At 53.8% G+C, this 24,145-nt stretch overlaps 1 protein-coding gene across 3 annotated transcripts in view; it reads right to left on the bottom strand.

Moving 5' to 3' along the window:
- ACOT7 (acyl-CoA thioesterase 7) overlaps positions 1 to 24,145 on the bottom strand; it is a 140,292-nt gene that overhangs the window by 61,814 nt on the left and 54,333 nt on the right. For all 3 annotated transcript variants that reach the window (XM_017856075.1, XM_017856076.1, XM_017856077.1), the window contains exons 3-5: positions 15,433 to 15,589; positions 9,776 to 9,867; positions 3,356 to 3,470 (exon numbers count right to left, since the gene is read on the bottom strand). In XM_017856075.1, coding sequence (XP_017711564.1) covers positions 3,356 to 3,470; positions 9,776 to 9,867; positions 15,433 to 15,589 — 364 coding nt within the window. The remainder of the gene's footprint in view (positions 1 to 3,355; positions 3,471 to 9,775; positions 9,868 to 15,432; positions 15,590 to 24,145) is intronic.

The following is a 24,145-nucleotide window of genomic DNA, read 5'->3' as shown; positions in this document are numbered from 1 at the left end:
AAAAAAAAAAAAAAAAAAAGACAGACCCCAGTGCCAAGTGCCAAGCACATACGCACACTCTTCTCCCCGAGCTGCTGCTCCCCATTGACCCGGACACCCCAGTCAAACCCAACTCAGGCTAAGCCACCATACAGGAGACCAGGCTGGTCTCAGATGAGCCCATCCCTGGGCTCCTGAGGGCACCAGGAAGCCCTGCCACAGAGATGCCGGCTCTCCTAGGAAACTGGAGTCAAAGATGGATTCAGAAATGCTCAAGAAAGAATGGACACGGGACTTCCTATGAAACATTGAAAAACCATCTCTAATCCAATCATCTGAGGAAGATGCATTTTATAAAACAAAAAAGTAAAAATAAAAGCACATACAAATCAGGAAATCTTGAGATTTAGGAGGCCCATTGTGATAGTGAACAACACATTCTGAAAAATATCGTGTGTAGATTTACAGTCAATCAGAGGCCGGCGAACAGAAGAGAATCCCACAAGTAAAGGAATTTAAACTGATTGAAAACCTCGAGTAATTTTAGTGTCCCTGAGGGTCAGTTAAAGGCTGGGCTTCTCAAAGCCACAGTGAGCCCAGCAGCGCTACCCACTCCCCCCAGGGTCTGGCACCCACCCCAAGCTCTCTCCAGAAACCACTCATGAAAAGGTAGGCCCAGGCAGCCCCCATGTTCCACCCAACCCTTTCCTCCATGACCCCTTTGTGTTAGGCAGGACATAGCCTCTTCTTGTCTCTTACAAGGGCACTGATCACTGGATCTGGGGCCCACCTGTGTAACCCAGATGATCTCATCTCAAGATCCTTAATTTAACCATATCTGCAAAGACCCATTTTCCATATAAGGTCCCATTCACAGGCTCTAGGGATTTGAATGTGGACATATCTTCTGGGCCTGGGCGCTGTGTTGGTGCCTTTCCTAAGACACCTCCCCTTGCTTCCATCCCATCACATTCCTTGGGGCCTGTGTCTGACCTGACTGCTGGGCTGCCCTCCCAAAAGCACAGCCTGGGCACTGTCTGCCCCAGCACGTGCCTCCAGGCCTGTCTGGTGTATTGCTGTGTTAATAAACTCACTGTCTATTTACATTTTATTTTTAAAAGATATGTTGGCTGGGCGTGGTGGCTCACACCTGTAATCCCAGCACTTTAGGAGGCCGAGGCGGGTAGATCACAAGGTCGGGAGATCGAGACCATCCTGGCTAACACGGTGAAAACCCGTCTCTACTAAAAATACAAAAAATTAGCCAGGCGTGGTGGTGGGCGCCTGTAGTCCCAGCTACTCGGGAGGCTGAGGCAGGAGAATGGTGTGAACCCGGGAGGCGGAGCTTGCCATGAGCTGAGATCACGCCACTGCACTCCAGCTTGGGCGACAGAGCGAGAGTCCATCTCAAAAAAAAAAAAAAAAGATATATCTTCACTGGGATTTCATCAAAGCAGCACCATTCTTTCTATTAATACCGATGGATTAATTTTTTTCTTTCTTTCTCCCTTCCTTTCACCTTCCTTTCCCCTCCCTCTTTTCTTTTCTTCTCTTTTCTTTTCTTTTCTGTGTTTGTTAAAAAGCAGACGTGAAAACAGAAGAAACCCTACAGTGGTTTCCCCAACAGGAAAGAAACCGACCTACCCAGTCCCACTGGCCTAAGGTGACAACCAGTCCGCTTTTGGCAAGTTGAGGCTGGAGCACAGACTGGATCACAGACACAAATGTGAGACTAAAGACACACAAACTGCTGTTCAAGCCTCAAGCTGACCCACCCAGAAAACAAGCACACGCCTGCTGCACGCCAGCAGCCAAGCCCGGAAAGCTATGCTCTAATCTGTGCGCCCACTGGATTTTCATCAGCCCCCCTTGGTGCTTATGTGGACTAAGCAAGGGAGGTGAGCGGCCATAACAATGCCCCAAGTCTGGGTTAGCAGGTGCCAGGGCGCCTCTCGGCAGGGATAGGAGCAGGTGGACCCCAGAGTGGAGCCCACATCACAGGTATATACAAGGGAAAAAGGGATTACTTGAGGCAGGTCCTTCACCGCTGTTGAGGGTGGAGGCAAAACAGAGAAAGCTGAGTCAGGAGTTGAAACACCCACCATGGCCAGGGTCTCCCAAGGCATGGTGGGGGCAGCAAACCATCCCCAGGCTGCAGTCCCGTGTGAGGACGGCTGTGGAAGCCAGCACAGAGCACGAATGTGCCACGAGCCCAGGCCACTGCAGGGAGGCAGAGAAGCACACAGCGCATCCTACAGGGAATTCTCCTGCCACTATTAGAACGTGACCGCCATGTGTGCAGTAGGGAGAGGAGTAATGCTCGTTGCCTGCCCCCCAGGGCTCACCCTGTTCCTAGGGGGACAGACGCTCCCCTAGGCCCCTGCCCTGAATTGTTTCGAGGAAATCGGGGATTTCTCTGGGTAGAAAGTCCTTGCTTGAGGCAAAATATCTCATCGTGACTTCGTTTAGATTTTGGATGAACATTCTGTTAAAGCCAGAGCGCCGTGATATGAGAGCAAGAGGATGGACAGCAGAAGGGACCGACACCACGGGGAAGCTGGGCCTGCTACAGACCCCAGGGCCTGCCTGGCAGAGCCACTCCTCCAATCAATGTCTGAACAGTGGGGCCGGGAAGAAGTGGCGCTTGAACAGCTGTTGCCATTTTTTTCTTTTTTGGATGAGTTGGAAATCCCATCAAGAACAAGCCACTTGGCCAGGTGTGGTGGTTCACACCTGTCATCCCAGCACTTCGGGAGGCCAAGGCAGGCTCATCACTTAAGATCAGGAGTTAGAGACCAGCCTGGTCAACTTGGTGAAACCCCATCTCTACTAAAAATACAAAAATTAGTGGGGCACGGTGGCATATGCCTGTAATTGCAATACCAGTTACTTGAGAGGCTGAGTCAGGAGAATTGCTTGAACCCAGGAGGCGGAGGCTGCAATGAGCTGAGATTGTGCCACTGGACTCCAGCTTGTGTGACACAGCGAGACTCCAGCTCAAAAAAAAAAAGGAAAAAGAAAAAAAAAAAGAACAAGCCACTGAGCGAACAAAAGGAAAATATATAACAAAAATAAATTCCTCACGAACAGGTGCACGCCGCCTGCCTGGCAATGGAGGCCCCACGCACAGTGCCCTCCTGGGACTGGCTGAGTTGCTCAGGTCGCCTTCCAGCTGTGTGACTGGAGGAGTCTACGTGGCTCAGGGCAGGGCTGGGGGACAGCCCTCCCTGGGGACCCCAGAGAAACTGGTTCCAGAAGAGCATGCTCAGTGCTGGGGGAACCTCAAGCGGGAGACTCACGTGGGCCCAGCCAGCTCCTGCCTCCTATGCATCCCCAGTGAGGAGCGGCACCTGTTGCTGGTGTCCATGGCTCTTACCTGGGTTGAGGACTGGCTGGACGATGTCACCGTTCCTCCACTTGGTCTCCATGCGCTCCAGCTTCTGGGCTTCATACCGCTTCCGGCCCTCCTCCTCCTGCTCCTGCCGGGAATACTGTGGGAAACCACAGACAGGTCAGGCCCAGGCGGGACACGGCCTCCTCCCCTCTCCAGGCGGCCACGACCCCAGGCCCCTTATGTCACACAGCCTTGTGTAACTGGGACTATCTTTTTTTCCGTTTGTGTGTGCTTAATATAAGTAATAAGAATACAGAAAGAGTGAAATCCCATGTGGCTCCACTCCCCAGAGAACCTGGGTCAAATGTTTAGATCCTTCCTGGAATTGCTTTTATGCCTACAAATATATAAAAAGCTCTGTGGTGCTGTATGTAGCGCTTAAAAGCAACTGTGTATCTATTTAACGTAATTTTTGTGACTATGTGGGCACTTAGCTTGTTCCCAATTTTCTTTTCTTTTTTCTTTTCTTTTGAGATGGATTCTTGCTCTGTCCCAGGCTGAAGTGCAGTGGCGCGATCTCAGCTCACTGCAACCTCCACCTCCTAGGTTCAAGTGATTCTCCTGCCTCAGCCTCCCCAGTAGCTGGGACTACAGGCGCCCGCCACCACGCTCAGCTAATTTTTGTATTTTTAGCAGAGACGGGGTTTCACCATGTTGGCCAGGCTGATCTCTTGACCTTGTGATCCACCTGCCTCAGCCACCCAAAGTGTTGGGATTACACGCCCACTATTAGAACCATACTGATCCTAGGTTACTTAAAATCATTTTGCACTGTCCCATTCCTTCCTAAGATTCATTCCAGAATAAAGGGATCCTCAAAAAGGCCCCGCCTACTCTCCCAGGGCCATGACAGAGCAGGAACTGCGTGTGTCCCTGCTGACCCTTGGCCAATCGAACAGGCTGTGTATTAGTAGAGAACAGGCAGTCAAAGATGGAACCGTCCCCCCGAGGCTCTCCGAATGGATCATAGGGGTTTTTGACCCCGGAAGTTAAAAATAAATGTGAATATAAGACTCAGCACAGGCCGGGCATGGTGGCTCGCGCCTGTAATCCCAGCAATTTGCGAGGCTGAGGCGGGTGGATCACTTGAGGTCAGGAGTTCGAGACTCCTGGCCACATAGTGAAACCCTGTCTCTACTAAAAATACCAAAATTAGCCAGGTATGGTGGTGGGCACCTGTAGTCTTAGCTACTTGGGAGGCTGAGGCAAGGGAATCGCTTGAACCTGGGAGGTGGAGGTTACAGCCAGCCAAGATTGCGCCACTGCACTCCAGCCTGGGCAACAGAGTGAGACTCCATCTAAAAAAATAAAATAAAATAAAAAATACCAACTCTCAGCACAAAAACCAAAGCTCCTGAGTCCCATGACACAACAGGGGATATTGTATTTCTTGGACATAACAGACGGTTCACTCACTGCCCTCCTGTGCACAGTGGAGGGGACAAACCACACTCCCTCCCCATGGGACCCTCAGAGGGGCTCTCAGGGCCTGTGTGCTGGCCCCAGGTTGGTTCCAGACCCTCTGCCTGCTCCATCCCCCAGGACCTTCTCTCTCCCTGTCGGCCTGGCCAGGGGCCAACTACCACCTGGCTGTTCTGATTAACCTCAACTTCTGCTCTCACCGTTCACTCACCCAACCATTCCAGCTGAGCCTGTGGGGAAGCCACAGAATTCAGGGCCCCTCTGGGCCCCTCTCCGCCGCCTGTTGAAGCCCCTCTGACCTAAGCAAGTTCACTTCAGATGGCTGTGTTAGGCCTTCTTTCAAAAGTCAGTTTTAAACATCTCGATAATTCCTGCTCATGGCTCAGCTCCAAAACTGTGCAGGGCCTGAGCACCATTCACCATTCCTCGGCTTAATTATCCATCATCTTCAGTTGAGAACCCATCTTCAAAAGAGGCTGGGAAGGGAGCTGAAGGGTTTGTTCAAAAGCAGCAAACCGTGGGGAGTGTTTTAAGTTGCAGTGGATAATTCAACCTTTTCCTCCATACAGAAACCACGTCCTAATGTTCCACCGGCCAAGTCATGACTGAGAGGACAGTCCGTGCTGTGTCTACCTAGCAACACCGGTGGGTGAGCTTCAGCATCCTCAAGAAATGCCTTTTAAAGGGAATATTTTTTTTAAAGGAGCCACCCCCCGGTCTAATACATCCTTGCGGCATCCAGTACATTTGTCTGGACTTGGCGGGCACACAGGGAAATGATGGGGCCCAGTCCTGGACACAAACCACGAGGAGAAGCCAGGCCTACTCCCCAACGCTGCCTTTCCATCTGGGAACAAAACCGCTGGAACATTTTAATGATGGCTGGCACCTAATTCTCACCCCCGAGGGCTCATCAAACCCAACTGATCTGAAGCAGCAGACAACGTGGCCCAAATGTCTGAGAGACAGGCTGTGAACCTCTTCGCTCAGCACGTATTCAGACATTTGAAAAAAACCAAAGCATCCACCTCCGACGGCCACTCAGCATGTCCAGGGCTGCAGCTGCCCCTCCGGTCATCCTGGGCCCCTCAGGCCCATCACAGGGCCACCGAGGTTCCCTGCTCACTGGGAAAGCTGCAGGCAGGCCGGGGAGGAAGGTGGAACAAAGAAAAGATGTCCTGCACTAGACGACTGTGTACACGGCCAGCAGCTGGGTTCCTCCAGGGAGACGCACACATCCAGGAAACCAGAGCGTGTGTGTGTGCGCGCGCGCGCGCGTGTGTGCGCATGCGTGTTCAAAATATCTACATGCATACATCCGTGACATCTCTATCTGTATGTGTATATACATTATATATATCTGCGTATCTACAGATACAGGGATGTACATTTTCCTAAATCCGGGATGGCTGTAGAAAGGTCAGCAGGAGCATGCTCACGGAATATAAGACAGCCCTGTGGCCAGGCCACCAGCAGACGAGCATAAATGCCCACCGGAGCCAGGGAAAGAAGCTGCACTTTCTGGGATTCCGAAGCAGCCTCTGGCTGGGCCCACTAGTGAAAAACAGGAGACCTAGATTCCAAATCAGCGGGAGCTTTTATACTATGTGGGCCTAGCATGTGTTGGGGGGAAGACAGTGCAAATAGCTCTGAGCAACAGCTGCAGCTGAGAACTGTGCAGCTTCTCCCATCTGCAGCTCTGGCTGCCTCGGCTCCGTGGAACGGTTTCAACAACTCCTTGACAAGGCCAAGTTGATATTTATGTCTCATCAAACCCACTACACAAAGGAAATGAAAAGGCAACCGGGAGCTCCTCCAGGATGTGGGAGGGAGGGAGCTAATTACTGGGCAAGGAGAGGCGAGGCTCAGAGGGGCCACGCTGAAAGCGCCCTGCCCCTGCGGCGAGGGGACGGGAGCCAGGGGAGTCTGAAGCTACCGGTCCTCTCCACTGGCCAAAACCCAACAGCTCTCGGCGCATCGATCCCAAGCGACAAGGCAGCAAAAGCGACTGTGTTCAGGTCCAGACCCGCCCCTCGGTATCACCCGCCTGAGATGCACCATGAAATGCTAAAGCCAGGCATGGGGCCTGGGAGAGATTTCAGAACTGGATAGCATCTGAAAATTAAATCCGTTAAATGCTATGTCTCAATATTTACATGTGATGTAGCTCACTGAACGCCAAGGGCTTAGAGAAAAGAATGAACGTGGGGGTGGGTGTGCTTGCAATTCTGCGGAGAACAGTCAGGAACCCCCAACTGACCCCTGCTCCTTAGGTCTTCAACCACCCCGAGTTAGCACTGCCTGAAAATGACCACAACTTCCATCTCAGCCAACAAGCAGGGAGAGAGGATAACAGCCCCACAAAGAACAAGAGACAGGGGAGGGTGTTGAACCGAGGGCTGCTGCACTGGGTTGAACAGTGTCCCTCAAAATGTATATCCACCCGAAACCTCAAAATGCAAACACTTCCAAAAACCGGGTCTTTGTAGTTGTAAATAGTTAGAATGAGGTCACAGCGGAATGGGATAGGCCCTAAGCCCAGTGACCCATGCTCTTGTAAGCAGGCCGTGCGAAGATGGAGGCAGAAGTTTCAGTGATGCAGCCTCAGCCAAGGGATGCCTGGAACCACCTGGCACTGGAGAAACCAGGAGGGATCCTCACCTGGAGCCAATGGAGGGCGTGGGGCCCTGCCTACACCTTTGGACTTCTGGCCTCCAGAACTGTGACAGAATCAACTTCTATTGTTTGAGAGCTACCCAGTCAGTGGCACTTGGTCACAGCAGCCCCAGGACACTGACTCAGGCAGGAGCGTGAGACTTTGGACTCCACATCCTGACCCTGAGCCCCCGCCTGCTGGCCAGATTCTGGCATGCTGCCATCCTGCTCTCATAAAACCAAAGCTGCGGCCAGGCACGGTGGCTCACGCCTGTAATCCCAGCACTTTGGGAGGCCGAGGTGGGTGGATCACAAGGCCAGGAGATCGAGACCATCCTGGCTAACACAGTGAAACCCCATCGCTACTAAAAATATAAAAAATTAGCCGGGCATGGTGGCGGGTGCCTGTAGTCCCAGCTACTGGGGAGGCTGAGGCAGGAGAATGGCGTGAACCCGGGAGGCGGAGCTTGCAGTGAGCCGAAATTGCACCACTGCACTCCAGCCTGGGTGATAGATCGAGACTCCGTCTCAAAAAAAAAAACCAAAGTTACAGCCACCAGCCTGCCCTTCCCTTCCTGTTAAACGTGGACAGGGCTCCCCTGTCACCAAGATTTAAAAACAACAACAACAAAAACCTAGGCCAAACAGCAGCTGGACCCGGCAGCCAGCCACACCCGCCTGGGGAGACACCCCACCCAGACCTTCACTGCCCTCTGAGGAGCCCCCGGCAGGGAGCCTGGTCAGACACTGAGCTGAGGAGAGAAGAGATGGCAGGAAGCAGGTCTCAGGGGGTACCTCCCCAGTCTCACATGGGCAGCGGAAGCAGGGACCCCATCAGCCCTGGTGACCCGGGGGGCCACGGGAAGACAGAGAGCCAGGCCTCCTACAGGAGGGAAGTGGCCTGCTCCCAGCAAACGCTGGGGAGGGGACCAGGGCTTCCAAAGTGGCAGGAACACCCAGCATCTCTGTTGGGTCTGGAAGCAAAAAGAGCAGGCACCAACTCCTGACAATCTGGTTCTCAGTTTTATTATTTCTAAAAATGTATTCTATATATATCTCAGCCGGAGGAAAAGCTCCCCACCGGGGCCCACACTGCAGAGACTCAGAATCCTGGTTCCTTCCCTCTAAGAAGAGCTCCTCCTGGGGGCTGAGACCTGTGGACCGCAGGGTCAGGCGCGGGAGGAGCTGGTCACACCTGTCCTTGGACTCACCAATGAACTTGGGGCACAGGAGAAGGAGGCGAGGGAGTACTTTTAGGGAATGAATTAAATTTCTTTATTCTCAACGTCTCTCCTCCAAGAGTCTGTATGCGCAGCTTCCACAGGCTTCGCCCACAGGCCCACCCATGGCGGGACTCCTCTGACAACACAATGAACCGGTATTATGGAAGGTGCTTCCACCGGGCGCAGTGGCTCAAGCCTGTAAACCCAGCACTTTGGGAGGCCAAGGTGGGTGGATCATGAGGTCAGGAGATCAAGACCATCCTGGCTAACACGGTGAAACCCTGTCTCTACTAAAAAAAAAAAAAATTAAAAAATTAGCCAAGCGTGGTGGTGGGCGCCTGTAGTCCAGCTACTCAGGAGGCTGAGGCAGGGGAATGGCGTGAACCTGGGAGGCGGAGCTTGCAGTGAGCAGAGATCGCGCCACTGCACTCCAGCCTGGGCGACAGAGCGAGACTCCGTCTCAAAAAAAAAAAAAAAAAAAGAAAGAAAGGTGCTTCCATCACAGCGAAGACAGAAATGAGAGAAACCCAGAGAAGGAGGCAGACGCCAGCAGGGGACAAGGAGGGAGAAAGACCAAAGCTCACACGAGTAGAGCTGTCTCCACGGCCACTGCATCAGAGGCAGAGACCAGAACCAGCTTGCAGGGGGCACGGGGCAGCAGCCGGACCGGCCCAGGCAGCCTGGTGGTCCTGGCTCCCGAAAGAAGGACACATCACTATCACGATCCTGTCACTGCCTTTTCTCTGGTTCGGGAGTGTGACAAAAAGTTCCCTAGGTTGGAGGGACGTTTACGTCCACAGGTTCTGGGTCAGCTTGCGCTCACATTCCCGGCATGAATTAAACATACACCAGAAGATCCCACACAGACATGTCTCCTCCCCACCCGTGTTTCCTTGAAGGCAGGACAGAAACTCCTGTGGAGCCAGGGATGCCCTGCTCAGCCCAGAGGGGACACTGCCTGCTGGCGGACCTGGCACCCTGTGCCCCAGCTTTGACCTGTCGCTCCCTTGGGACCCTTAGCTGAACGAGCCTCCCACCATCAGGCGAGGTGACCTGATCTCTGCCATCTGCCCCCAAGAGAGAAGTAGAAGGGGCACCTTACCACAACAGGAGGCACCTCCAGGACCTTGTCCACGTTCTTCAGTGACAAGGGCACATACCACAGGGTGGCCTTATTGGTCAGCTTTTTGGCACCTTAAGAGAAGAAAATCACATAAGTGATGCCCAGGAGACGGGGTAGGGGTGTGAGCACCCAGGCACGTGGCAGATGCTGCTCCGGCCCCCGGTCCCAGCACCCGAAACATACCGCACTGTGTACTACCTCTCTGGCCCCCAACCCCCAAGGCCCCAAGGTCTTTTCAGCATCCTGGCCAGGGAGTGCCGCCATCATGTGAGTGTGGACAAACAGAACAAGAGACCCCAGAGCCCATGGAGAGAGGCTGCGTGGGGCCCACCCCCATCACAAGGTATGCCCCCCCAAAACTGGCTTGAACTTAGGACCCCAGCCCCTCCCAATGCAACCACTCTGGGGCAGTTTTCCCTTTTCAGGGGTGGCTGAAATGACTTCAGAGCACGTGGTTTAAGCCTGGATGGTCCAGAGTTGGTCAGCCACAACACCCAACAGGGATCACCCTGGAGGGCACCAACTGCAGGCAACCTCCTCATCCTGGTGTTTTGACAGAAAGGGAGCTTGATTACGAAAACACATCAAAGGCTCCCAGTGAGCCTCCCAGACAGAGGGGAAGGACTGATTGGTTGCAGGCAGACGCCCTTTGCTCTGCCCAGGGAGACGAGGCTGAACCCACTTCACCCGCTGGCTCAAGTCTTCACCAACTGATCGCTGCTGACATTAAACGTCAAAATCAAAAGTGCCTTGCTGGGGAACTTGATGTCCTGACGCTCAGACAAGCAACATCTTCTGCAGATCCCATCCACCTGTCTCAGCACTGCCAAGAACTCCCACCAAATGGGGAAGCCCAGAAAGACACTTGGCCCGCACAGACATGCAGGCTGCGGAGGCTCAGGAGGATGTGGAGGCTGTGCCCAGGCAAAGCAGCCCAGGGGAGGGGCAGGGGAGACAGCCAGGGCCCCCACAGCCCAAAGCACAGAGCAGCGGAGCCAGCTCATCAAAGTCCCATTTTTGCCACCCCAGGAACTTCCTTTCCTTCACACCAGACACTCGGGTGTGGTGCCAGCCCATCCAAAGCTCCACCAGAAGCTTCCGGGTACCAAGAGATGGGCTGTAGGCTGCTGACTCCTTGGGGCACTGAAGCCAGCCACAGAGCAAAGTGGGGCTGCAGGACAGGGAGGCCTGTCCGTGCTGAGAAACACAGGCTCGTGGCCTGTCGGGGCTAAAGCAGCCTAGAGATCCCTGGTGTACACCCCTCACTTGTACAGAAGGAGCCTGAGGCCCAGAGACATCAAGGGGTTTACCCAGGGTCACACAGCAACTTGGGGCCATACTCCCACGTCCCAGTCATTTCAGAGAAGTATCTGCAAGGATGCCTTTAAAAAGTGGCTTTGTCAGGAGCGGTAGGTGGCTCACACCTGTAATCCCAGCACTGTGGGAGGCGGCTGAGACGGGTGGATCACTTGAGCTCAGGAGTTCCAGACCAGCCTGGGCAACATGGCGAAACCCCGTCTCTACCAAAAACACAAAAAAATTAGCTGGGCATGGTGGTGCGCACCTGTGGTCCCCAACACTGAGATAGGAGGACTGCTTGAGCCCGGAAGGCAGAGATTACAGTGAGCCTAGACTGCACCACTGCACTCCAGCCTGGGCGACAGAGCGAGGCCCTGTCTTAAAATGAAAAAATAAATAAAAGTGGCTTCTTCAATGTGGAAGATCCTCACTATCAGGCAGAAGAGGGAACAGCAGGAAATAACAGAGGAAAGGGAGACGGGAGCAGCCCCAGGGCCCTGCCTAAACCCCCCAGAGCAGCTCACTTCCCACCAGTTACCTGAACCTGCCTTCCCAAGGCAAAGTGCTTTTCCTCCTGGATAAACACAGCCCCAGGCTCCAAGTCAAGCCCCAGGGGGCCCATTAAGAAAAGGCCCATGCCTGCCCCTCCTCCCCCAACAGAACACACCGTGAGGGCGTGGGGCTCCCTGTGCTTGAGAACCACAGGCAAATCATATGGGAAAATATTTCCACCGCACTTTGACTGAGAGTGAATCTGACAACCTGCTTTTGGGAATAAAGATTTCCTGTTGAACTCGGCTAGAGCCAGCCTGACAAGCCGGTTTCCATGACAACTCGAGCAGCCCTCTGGACCTAAATGAACACCATGGAGCAAATGAGGCAAACATGCTAATTGTACTTTCTCCATCATTTGATGAAACCATCAAAAGGCAACGGCAGTATTAAAAACTCTCTCTCGACCAGCTGCGGCGGCTCACGCCTGTAATCGCAGCACTTTGGCAGGCCGAGGCGGGCGGATCACGAGCTTAGAATCGAGACGATCCTGGCTAACACGGTGAAGCCCCGTGTCTACTAAAAATACAAAAAAATGAGCTGGGCATGGTGACATGTGCCTGTAGTCCCAGCTACTCAGGAGGCTGAGACAGGAGAATCACTTGAACCTGGGAGGCGGAGGTTGTAGTGAGCCGAGATGGCGCCACTGCACCCCAGCCAGGGCGACAGAGCAAGACTCAGTCTCAAAAAAAAAAAAAAAAAAAAAATCTCTTAAAATCTTAAGAGCTCCCAGCTATTTTTCTGGAGCAATTCGCAGCAATCACATCCCAGTTAGCTTAATATTTTGACAGTTTCTGGGGATAAATAAGCCGCCTCAAAGGCAAGGTTTGCGGGTCGTCTGCCTGGGCCTGTGCTCGCTCAGTGGCCTCATGACAGGCAGCACAGCCCAGGAAGAGGGGACACACAGAACAGGGGACCCCTACCTCCTGGGGTAGAGACAGCACACGGATGTCACGCACACAGCTTATGACTCAGCCTGCTCCGGGTCAGGGCCCCCACACGCATCCTCTGCCCCCACCTGCAATGCCCCTGTCTTTCAGAGGTCACTACCCATTCAGCCAGTGCTCCCCACATGCCCACTGTGTGCCAGGCGCTGCTCTTGATGTTGGGGCCTTCATGAGTTCAATTTCCAGGGGACACATGGGCAGATACAGAGAAGGGCCTCAAGTGAACAATAGAGACTGCAGAGAGAGATGGCAGAGAAGCAGAAGCACAGACGAGGAGATGAGCGAGACAGAGGAGGAGATGAGACCCGCAGTTACAGAGTGAGAACAGCGGGCTCCGGGGCCTGACCAAGACACCGAGAAAAGCCACAGCCTCAGGGTTCCAGGGCCTCCCTGCCCAGCCCCTGCTACAGGGAAAAGGCTGAAGCTGGGAGGAAGAACCTGGGCACTGCCCAGCCCCACTGGGAAAAGCCGTCATGTGCTGGCAAGCGTCTCCTGCCTTCTCCAAGCCTCACAAGCACAACAGGGCAATGCCAGCCCTGATGTCCCCAGGGAGGAAGGGTGGGCATCTCTGTCCCTCTCTGAGCCCATCCTTCGGAGGAGGAGAAGGCTGAGGGCTGTGGTGGCCGGGACACAACGGGGAGGCTGAGAAGCTCCCAGCACCTTGTGGGTGAGCTGGTGGGGAGGCTGCTCTCTCATGCTTGTGCCTGCCCTGGTTCTACACAGGAGCCTCTCTGCCTCTCCCCACTCTCAGCCCCTAAAGAGCGAGGGATCCCCAGAAACATGTCAGACTGCGTCATCCTCATCAATACCCCATCAGTGAGAATGTCTCAGCACTGATGCCCAGCTCTTCCTGGTCGCCTCCACTCATTCACTTATTCATTCATTCATTTGCTCATCCATTATCAGTTCCATGTCTATTATAGGCCAGCAGAAGTGGCCAAGAAAGGGAAGTTCATGATCTGGGGAGATCCTCAAGTTCAATACCCCTGACCTTTGGCCTGCATCGCTCTCTGCTGTGGGGAGAGCGGGTCCCAATCATGCTGAAAGCCCAAGAATGCCTTTCGGTCTCCCTGCTTCTCTCCCCATCATCCCAAACTGCTTGGCCAGGTTCGGAGGCTCCTGCCTGTAATCCCAGCACTTTGGGAGGCCGAGGCGGGTGGATCAACTGAGGTCAGGAGCTTCAGATCACCCTGGCCATCGTGGTGAAATCCTGTCTCTACTAAAAATACAAAAATCAGCCAGGTGTGGTGGCTCACGCTGTAGTCCCAGCTACTCAGGAGGCTGAAGCAGGAGAATAGCTTGAACCTAGGAGGCAGGAGAATAGCTTGAACCTGGGAGGCAGAGGTTGCAGTGAGCCGAGATCATGCCACTGCACTCCAGACTGGGCAACAGAGCAAGACCCCATCTCAACAACAACAACAAACTGCTCATGAGGGATTCCTCTGAGGCTGTGGCCTCTGATGAGCCACAAAGGGGGCTTCCATGGCAGAAAATCTGCAAAGCAGAGCCATTCCCAGCATTTTTGAAGCCACCAACTCCTGCAATGACAAAAGGCGCTGCTGACAGGGCTCTCACAAGCAGGAAGGTCCTAGGAAGCAGGAGAGCGCGGCAGGCCATCCCTCCTCTCCAGGAAGGGGCCAAGGCTCCATCCCCAGCACAGTCAGGAGAAGAGCTACAACCTCACGGTAGATGGCAGGGAACCCCCAAGGCCCCTAAAGTGGGGAACCCACCCAACCCTGAGCCTCTCCCGAGCCGTGGGCACTGCTCCTGATGTGGGAGGTGCCCATACACCCCTTCCTGTGCCACAGCCTGAGATCAGCATCCAGGGTCCCTCTGATGTCAGAGGTGCCTGCCAAGGGAGCAACAGGCAATGGGAACGCAGACCACCTTCCACTCCAGGCCCTTGCTCAGCTCAATCTGCCCACCTGCCGGAGCTGGGCTGACACAGCCATTCTAATCACCAACCCTGCTGAGGTCCTCAGAATGTTCTAGATGCATAACCGTGTTTGCTACCAGTCTGTCATGGGGAAGAGGACTCGAGCTCCTTAAATGCCAGTGAACTGGCACTCCACGGGGCAGCCACTGCTGAGGAACAGGCATTGGGAAGAGGAGGAAACCAGCCCAGCCTCTCTTCTGCATGGGAGGACTGGTGACCTAGGAGGTGGCAGGGAGAGGGCCAGGGGCAGCGGAAGAGACCCGCCTTCCCCCTCACCTCCCGTCCCCAGCCTGGGTATAAAAAGAAGCATGAGCTGGTGAACACTGGAGCCGCCCTCTCCTACAGCGCCCAGTGGGAAGGGGAAGGGGGTTTCCATGGTTACCATGGCCAAGGAGGAGAATATTCAGATGAAAGCAGAGGCAAAGGTTCACCCAGTGAGCTTCTATCTGAGCCTGGTTTCCGGGGCCCCCAGGAGCGGGCAGTGTCCTCTCTGGAGCCAACACCTCCCTATGCTTGAGGAGGGCAAGCAGGACAGGGAGCCCAGCAGAGGGGTGGATGGTGTGCACCGGCCTCACAGCCCCCACCCAGTCCCTGCCATGGATGAGCTGGCCACAGGCAGCAGGACGGGCAGCGGTGATGTGCTCAGGCCGGACCCGGACAGCAGGGTTGAGTCCTGCTGGGTAGCTGAACTCGGACTCGTTTCTTAACTCCTCTGTGCCTGTTTCCTGTCTGCAAAATCAGGTCAATGGACATAGCTGCTCCTAGGGCCGTGGTGGGAGCTGAGGGAGGTCTCATTGGTGGAAAAGAGGCCAGGCCCTGGAGCGTCCTCTGCCCTCAGGAGGGAAGCAGCTGTATAGCCACGATCCTTAGTGCTCCAGTCGCCACGTCGCTCCCAGAAGTACCTGTGAGGATGTTTTCGGACATCACGTTGACCTGCACCTCCACAGAGTGCTTGGAGGTGTAGGTGATCTCCGCGCTGACGTGCGCCACCTCACCGATGCACATGGGAGACAGGAAGTCAGTGCGCTCGACACGAGCCAGCGCGGCTACACAGCGCTCCTGTGGAGACAGAGGCAGTGGTCAGTCCAGGTCAGCCAGCCCAGCCCCGAGAGCCCCACCCTGGACACGCTCCCTGGAAACTGCCTTTGCTTTCATTCCCCACTGTGAAAGCAACCAATTTATCGCAATTTATTGGCACCGTGCATTTCTTTTCTTTTTTCTTTTTTTGAGACGGAGTCTCGCTTTGTTGCCCAGGCTGCAGTGCAGTGGCACGATCTTGGCTCACTGCAAGCTCCGCCTCCCGGGTTCACCCCATTCTCCTGCCTCAGCCTCCCGAGTAGCTGGGATTATAAGCGCCCACCATCAAGCCCGGCTAAATTTTTTTTTTTTTTTTTGAGACAGAGTCTCACTCTGTTACCCAGGCTGAAGTGCAGTGGCGTGATCTCCACTCACTGCAAGCTCCACCTCCTGGGTTCACGCCATTCTCCTGCCTCAGCCTCCCAAGTAGCTGGGATTACAGGCACCTGCCACTGCGCCTAGCTAATTTTTTGTATTTTTCATAGAGATGGGGTTTCACCGTGTTAGCCAGGATGGTCTCGATCTCCTGACCTTGTGATCCTCCCACCTCGGCCTCCCAAAGTGCTGGGATTACAGGCGTGAGCCACTGTACCCGGCCTAATTTTTTGTATTTTTAGTAGAGACAGGGTTTCACTGTGTTAGCCAGGATGGTCTCCATCTCCTGACCTCGTGATCCGGCCGCCTCAGCCTCCCAAAGTGCTGGGATTGCAGGCGTGAGCCACCACGCCCGGCCTAGCACTGTGCATTCCTAAACACAAAACCACAGGGATGTAGAGGAGCCTTGGAGAGCCCAGCCCAGAGCAACTGCTGCAGGCGATTCCCCAAATGGTGGGATCACCAGCTGCTTCTTCCTTTTTGCTGATTTTCTCACAATAGGCATGCATTATTTGCATAATATAAAGTGAAAAAATGCATACATACTCATTAAGGAAAATTTGGGAAATACAGAAAAGTGGAAAGAAGGGGACTGTCATTCCTCCCATGCAAAGATAACCATGGTTACTATTTTGGGATCTTTCTTTCCAGGCTTTTTTCCCAAGAATCGGGGTGGGTTTTGTTGTCTCGCTTGTTCATCTGCCTGGCTCGTTTTGCAGTTTTAGTCTGATATAGCTGTGCAAAAACTAAATATACACTCTCACCTTCTGATTCTTTTTCATTCAACATAGGAAAAATAATCTGCCTATGTTGTGACACATTCTTTGCAGTCACTATTCTTCTTTAGGCCAGGCGCGGTGGCTCATGACTATAATTCCAGAACTTTGGGAGGCCAAGGTGGGCAGATCACATGAGGCCAGGAGTTCGAGACCAGCCTGGCCAACATGGTGAAACTCCGTCTCTACTAAAAATACAAAAGTTGGCCGGGCGCGGTGGCTCAAGCCTGTAATCCCAGCACTTTGGGAGGCCGAGACAGGCGGATCAGGAGGTCAGGAGATCGAGACCATCCTGGCTAACATGGTGAAACTCCGTCTCTACTAAATAAAAATACAAAAAACTAGCCAGGCGAGGTGGCAGGTGCCTGTAGTCCCAGCTACTTGGGAGGCTGAGGCAGGAGAATGGCGTAAACCCGGGAAGCGGAGCTTGCAGTGAGCTGAGATCCGGCCACTGCACTCCAGCCCGGGCGACAGAGCGAGACTCCGTCTCAAAAAAAAAAAAAAAAATACAAAAGTTACCTGGGCGTGGCAGTGCACATCTGTAATCCTGGCTACTCAGGAGGCTGAGGTATGAGAATCAGTTGAAGTCGGGATGGGGAGGTTGCAGTGAGCTGAGATCGCGCCACTGCACTCCAGTCTGAGCGACAGAGCAAGACTCTATCTCACAAACAACAGCAACGACAAAAACCACTAAATACATTCTCACCTTCTGATTCTTTTTCATTCAATATGGGAAAAATAATCTGCCCCTGTTGTGACTTGGCTCTTTGCAATCATTATTCTTTTTTTTTGTTTTTTTGAGATGGAGTCTCGCTGTGTCGCCCAGGCTGGAATGCAGTGGTACGGTCTCGGTTCACTGCAACCTCCACCTCCAGGATTCAGGCAATTCTCCTGCCTCAGCCTCCTGAGTAGCTGGGATTAAGATGTGCACCACCACGCCTGGCTAATTTTTGTATTTTTAGTAAAGATGGGGTTTTACCATGTCGGCCTCAAACTCCTGACCTCAGGTGATCCACCTACCTCAGCCTCCCAAAGTGCTGGGATTACAGGCGTGAGCCACTGTTACTGGCCCAACTACTCTTTTATTTTTATTTTTATTTTTATTTTTATTTTTATTTTTATTTTTATTTTGAGACAGAGTTTTGCTCTTATTGCCCAGGCTGGAGTGCAATGGTGCGATCTCGGCTCACCACAACCTCTGCCTCCCAGGTTCAAGCGATTCTCCTGCCTCAGCCTCCCTAGTAGCTGGGATTACAGGCATGTGCCACTACGCCCGGCTAATTTTGTATTTTCAGTAGAGACAGGGTTTCTCTACGTTGGTCAGGCTGGTCTCGAACTCCCGACCTCAGGTGATCTGCCCGCCTCGACCTCCCAAAGTGCTGGGATTACAGGTGTGAGCCCCCGCACCCAGCCCAACTATTCTTTTTAAAAATTTAAATGTTTTTTGCCGGGCACAGTGGCTCACGCCTGTAATCCCAGCACTTTGGGAGACCAAGACGGGCGGATCACAAGGTCAGGAGATAGAGACCATCCTGGCTAACATGGTGAAATTCCATCTCTATTAAAAATACAAAAATTAGCTGGGCGCAGTGGCAGGCGCCTGTAGTCCCAACTACACGGGAGGCTGAGGCAGGAGAATGGCGTGAACCCGGGAGGCGGAGCTTGCAGTGAGTGGAGATCGCGCCACTGCACGCCAGCCTGGGCGACAGAGCGAGACTCCGTCTCAAAAAAAAAAAAAAAAACTTTAAATGTTTTTTATCCTTCAAATAGGTGACCCATTCTCATGATTCAAAACGTAAAAGGAACAAAAGAGCCTATGGGGCTGGGTCTGCCTCTGGCCACCTCGTCCCTTGTCACACAGGACCCCTTGGCAGTTGCGTCCCATGTGTCAGATCGGACTCCACGTCTACAACCACATGGTGGGGCTTCCCGATGGTGGACGTGGACAGGGGCGCTGCACCTGCTTTTCTCTCTTCATCTACCCTAGGGATCATCCTCTGTAGGTTTGGGTCTTAGTTCATTGGGCTGCCATAACAAAATGCCATAGCCTGGGCAGCTTAGGCACAACAGAAATTTATTTCTCACAGCCCTGGAGGCTAGAAGTCTCCAGGGACTTGGGTCATTCCAAGATCAGGGATGGGCAGATTCCGTGTCTGGTAAGGGCCAGCTTCCTGGTTCATAGTGCTTCTCGTGTGACCTCACGTGGTGGTTGGGGCAAATGAGCTTCCCTCAGGCCCCTTTCATGAGGACATTGATCCCATTCATGAAGCCCACCCCCATGCCCTCGTCACCTCCCAAAGGCCCCACCCCCTAATACCATCACCCTGGGGTGAGGATTTCAACACATGGGAGACACAAACACTCCGTCTGAGTGGCTGTATGTGAAAGATTTCCTTATCCTTTCCAGTGACTTCCTTTTCAAGGCACTCCAGTGCAAAATTATTATTATTTTTAGAGACAGGACCTTGCTGTGTTGCCCAGGCAGGAATGCAATGACTATTCACAGGCACTATCATGCTCACTGCAGCCTCAAACTCCTCCTGGGCTCAAGTGATCCTCCAGCCTCAGCCTCCTAAGTAGCTGCGACTACAGGCACATGCAACCGTACCTAACTTTTTTTTAGAAAATTACTTTCAATGGCTAGCCAGGTGGAATTGAACATTCTTCTTCTTTTATTAGAGATCTGGGGCATCTCCAATTGATTCTCATTACAAACAATGCTGTGATGGGCACCCTTTTACTTAAACATTTTCTGCATTTGGGATTATTTTCTGGGCCCGAGGACAAATACTTTTTTTGTTTGTTTGTTTGTTTGAGATGGAGTTTCATTCTTGTTGCCCAGGCTGGAGTGCAATGGCACAATCTCGGCTCACCGCAACCTCTGCCTCCCAGGTTCAAGCAATTCTCCTGCCTCAGCCTCCGTAGTAGCTGGGATTATAGGCATGTGCCACCACGCCCGGCTAATTTTGTATTTTTTTTTTAGTAGAGACGGGGTTTCTCCATGTTGGTCAGGCTGGTCTCGAACTCCCGACCTCAGGTGATCCACCCACCTCGGCCTCCCAAAGTGCTGGGATTACAGGCGTGAGCCACCACGCCCGGCAATGACAAATACTTTTATATATGGTCCTAAGTGTTTCTCGGTACAGCAGTGACTGGCCTGGCCTTTGGCACCTCATAGCATCCTGACCAACACTCAGAATTGACTTATTTTTCGTCTTTGCTGAATAAATGACACAAAAGATGACCTTGTGTTTGAGCCATGGGGAATGTGAGTCTCCACTTCCCAGAGGACTGCCACGACTTTCTACTGCAACGATCACTTCCTTAGGACGTTGACAGCATGACACTGAGGCACCCTCAGGCTTCCCAGGGCGGGCAGGGAGCAGGTGAGGGAGGGGCCTAGGCCAGCTCCCGCATCACTGGCCCAGGTGATCGTTACAGCACCCAGACAAGGGGTAACACATTAGGCAAGCATCCCAGGGCACACAGAGAGTATGTGACAGTCACTTCAAGCCCTGGTGTGTGGGTCTGTGCTCTCCCACCTACCGCCTGCCACCCCCAAAGCACCAACGTGCAGCTCACTCACCTACACGAGGACTCACCGAGGTGGGGCAAACATGCAAGCTTCGCGACCCACCCCAAACCTAGCACCTGCTTCTTTGGAGGTACGGCTGGGAGCCTCTGTCTGAGCCCTCTCCCAGGTGCAGGGATTCTGTGACTGCATCTGGGGCTGGGCAGGAAAAGTTCTAGAGCTGGTGAGGGTGGCCTGATGCTTCCCCATTCTGGTTTGCATGGGCTTGTGCCCCAGCAAACCCTGCCCTACTCACAACAGGTCACAGTAAAGCGATGCCTGGAACTGTGTCTTTCTCCCCCCAAGTCAATGTACATGGCTATGGCACCACCCATTGGCCAAAGGCTGTTAGGGCAGGGCTGCACAGAGCCAGGCAAGAATTAGGCACAGCCTCTGGGCAGGGCAGTGCCCATCTTGGAACGAGCCAAGCACTGTCTGCAAGACATAAAAGTGGAATGAAGTCAAGTGTGTGTTGTTTGAGGCTGATTAAGTACATTACAGTATGCCATGCAGACACAGATCCAACAGACCTACAGGCGCGTGCTTTTCCAAGGCAGTGGCCTTCCACCTCCCTGCTCTGCAGCTGGTTTCTGGCAGCATCTGTGGGGCTTCTCAGTGCTGGGTATACAGAGGGGAGTAGGTCAGAGGAGTCTGGGTTCTGGCTGAGGGGACGGACGAGAAGTAAATGAGACCACGCCACATGGCATCAGGTGCTCTCAAGACAGCCCAGAGATGTCAAGGTGGGGCACGACTTCAGATGAGAGGCATTTGGGCTGAGGCCTGAAAGACCAGGTGTTAGGCAGGAGGAGGTAGGGGAAGCATTGGTACCACAGGGAGAGGAAAGAGCAGCAGAGCAGAGCGGGGAGGTGGTGGGGAGCCACCAGAACACAGGGACGCAGTGGGAGACATGAACAAAGGTCCAAAGAGGCAGGCTGCCAGGCCTTGCAGGCCAGGATGAGGGGTGGGTTCAAGGGCCTCTCAGAGGAGGCACAAAAGTAGGTTCACTCAGAGAGTGACTTGAGGCAGGAGGAAGGCAGAGTGCACCTCTTTGTGCTGTCCCTCGGGATACCCCTCATGCAGAACCATCCAGCAGCCTTCCCCACAGTGCCATGGGGACACCTGGTAATGGTTTCAAGCCTGTCCTTCATAGGGCAGAGGGCCACTGATGACCCTTAAGCTTGGTGCTCTCCCAGCTTAACATACTAAAGAAAAAAGTAGGGCCAGGCACAGTGGCTCACGCCTGTAATCCCAGCACTTTGGGAAGCTGAGGCGGGTGGATTGCAAGATCAGGAGTTCCAGGCCAGCATGGCCAACATAGTGAAACCCTGTCTCTACTAAAAATACAAAAATTAGCCTGGTGTGGTGGCACATGCCTGTAGTCACAGCTACTCAGGAGGCTGAGGCAGGAGAATCGCTTGAACCTGGGAGGCAGACGTTGCAGTGAGCTGAGGCCACACCACTGCACTCCAGCCTGGGCAACAGAGCAAGACTGCATCTTAAAAAAAAAAAAAAAGAAGAAGAAGAAAAGTACTATCTCCCAGACATCCACACAGGAGTCTTGCCATGGTCCCATTTCACTATCAGGAGACCCTGTGGGAGGATTTTGTTTCACTATCTGGCAGCCTGGGAGGCTGGAGAGGTGGCTCTGTGTGTCTGATGGGTACAGATGGCAGGAGCCAGGACCCAGGACGGCTCTGATTTGCTGGTGGGCGGCTGCTTCCCAGGAGCTGGCAGAGCTCTGGGCCAGGCCCAGGGAGTCCATGAAGGCTGGTGTGATCCAAAACTTCGATACATAGACTGACAAGTGTTTGAGCTCCATAGGAAGAGCTCCCAGCAGCCAGTGCTCGGATGTGCCCCACACCTCCTGCTCCCAGGACTGCAGGAGCAGGAAAAGCCCCACCCTGCTCTGGGACAGAGCCATGAGCTCCTGATCGGCACCTGCCCAGAAGCACCCTCTGCCATGCTCTCAAAAGCAATCGGCATCACATGGCCCATGAGGCACAGGTGCCCCAGCAAACCACAGGCACTGGGTTCCTCATGGCCACAGGGTTTCCAGCCAGGACAGCAGCTTCAGAGGCAGAGCCCAAAAGAACAGCTCTACTGCTTACTAGCTCTGTGACTTTGTGCAGCGACACAACCTCTCCATGTCTCAGTCTCTGTAAACACAGGCAATAAATGGTCCCAACAGGCTGCTACAGAGATTCGAGGGGATAACGAATGGGAAGAACTTGGTGCTTAGGAAATGCCCAGAAGACGCAGGGAGATGGGGATAAGGCCACTGACAAACGTGGAGTGCGTGGACCATGCCCAGCATCCAGTGAGGGCCCAGAGAGGGCGTGGTCTCATCACCGTGCCCAGCCAAGGCCATCTCCTGGCTGAAGGCAGCTCTGAGGATGCAGCTGTCTGGAAAGCCACCTAACTGTTCTAGGCCTCAGTTTCCCCACTTGTAAAACAAAGTTAAGAACAGTGCCTGTCTCAGCAGGTGGCTGGGAAGACTACACAGGGAGAGGAAGGGTGAGCTCGAGCACGGCCACGGGCTCATCGTAAGCGCTTAGTTGGTGGAAGCTCTCCATGACAGTGACGGTGCCAGGCCCAAGTTCCCAGCATTCATCAGATAATGCCTAAGCATGCTCCATGCCTCAGTCTGTGGAAACCAAGGGCAGAAGTCCTGCCTGCCCTCGTGGGGCTACCACTGTGTACAAGGTCAGGAGTGGAGAGCAGCTGGAAGCAGGGAGGGAGCCAGGCCATCAGGCGCACAGCTGGACGTCATGTTTTGTTTTTGTAGGAACAGGGTCTCACTCTGTCACCCAGGCTGGAGAGCAGTGATGTGATCTCAACTCACTGAAGCCTTGACCTCCCTGGGCTCAGGTGATCCTCCTGCCTCAGCCTCCCAAGGAGCTGAGACTACAGGCACACGCCACCACATCCGGCTAATTTTCGTAGTTTTTGTAGAGACAAAGTTTCATCCTGTTGCCCAGGCTGGCCTCAAACTCCTGAGCTCAAGTGATCTGTCCATCTCAGCTTCTCAAAGTGCTGGGATTACAAGGTTTTTATGTAGAGCCTGGAAGAGGTGAGGGGAGGGCCCTGTAGATATCTAGGGAAAGCCAGTGCAAAGGCCCAAGGCAGGAATGCACCCAGCAAGTCCAAGAAGCAGCAGAAAAGCCAATGTGGCCAGAGCAGAGTTGAGAAAGAAATGCAGGAGGCAAGGTCCCAGAGCCGCGCTAGGCAGTGACAGGGACTCGTGTGGACGTGCCTTTGACTCTGGGCAAAACAGGAGATCTGGAGGGCTCTGAGCAGGCAGTACTGTGCTCTGACTCCACATGTTCCTGGCTACTGGTGGAGAACAAGGCAGCAGGGACCAGCAGGATGACCTGTCAGGAGGCTGCTGCAGTGATCAGGTGATCGGGTGATCAGGAGAGCAGCACCATTGGACCCAAAGTGAGGGTGGGCCTGGGGGACTGTGCTCAGATCTGGACTTCCTGGAAGGTAAAGCAGTGGGATCTGCTCCCAGAGCCTCATGAGTGTGGGAGGGAGAGAGGCTGACAGAGGCTCCAGACTCTGAGCCTGAGCACCTGGGGGTTGCAGAGACCATTTACCAAGGGGAGGGAGGCTGGAAGAAGCAAGCCTGGGGCACGGACAGGAGTGTCTTTTTCTGCACATCAAGGCCAAGCAGGCCAAGAAGGCATCCAGATGGGGCTGGCCAAGAGGCCCCAGTCAGAGACAGAACCTTGGGACTTCCAGCCACAGACTGGAAGGCACCACCAGGGAAGTGTGGATGGGGGGGTCCCCTGCCCCACCCAGGGCCCCAGCAAAGCC

The sequence above is a fragment of the Rhinopithecus bieti genome, unplaced genomic scaffold (genome assembly GCF_001698545.2).
Source record: "Rhinopithecus bieti isolate Rb0 unplaced genomic scaffold, ASM169854v2 scaffold_40368, whole genome shotgun sequence".
Lineage (NCBI taxonomy): Eukaryota > Metazoa > Chordata > Mammalia > Primates > Cercopithecidae > Rhinopithecus > Rhinopithecus bieti.
The sequence above is the reverse complement of the archived record's forward strand: the minus strand, read 5'-3'. Positions and strand labels throughout refer to the sequence as shown.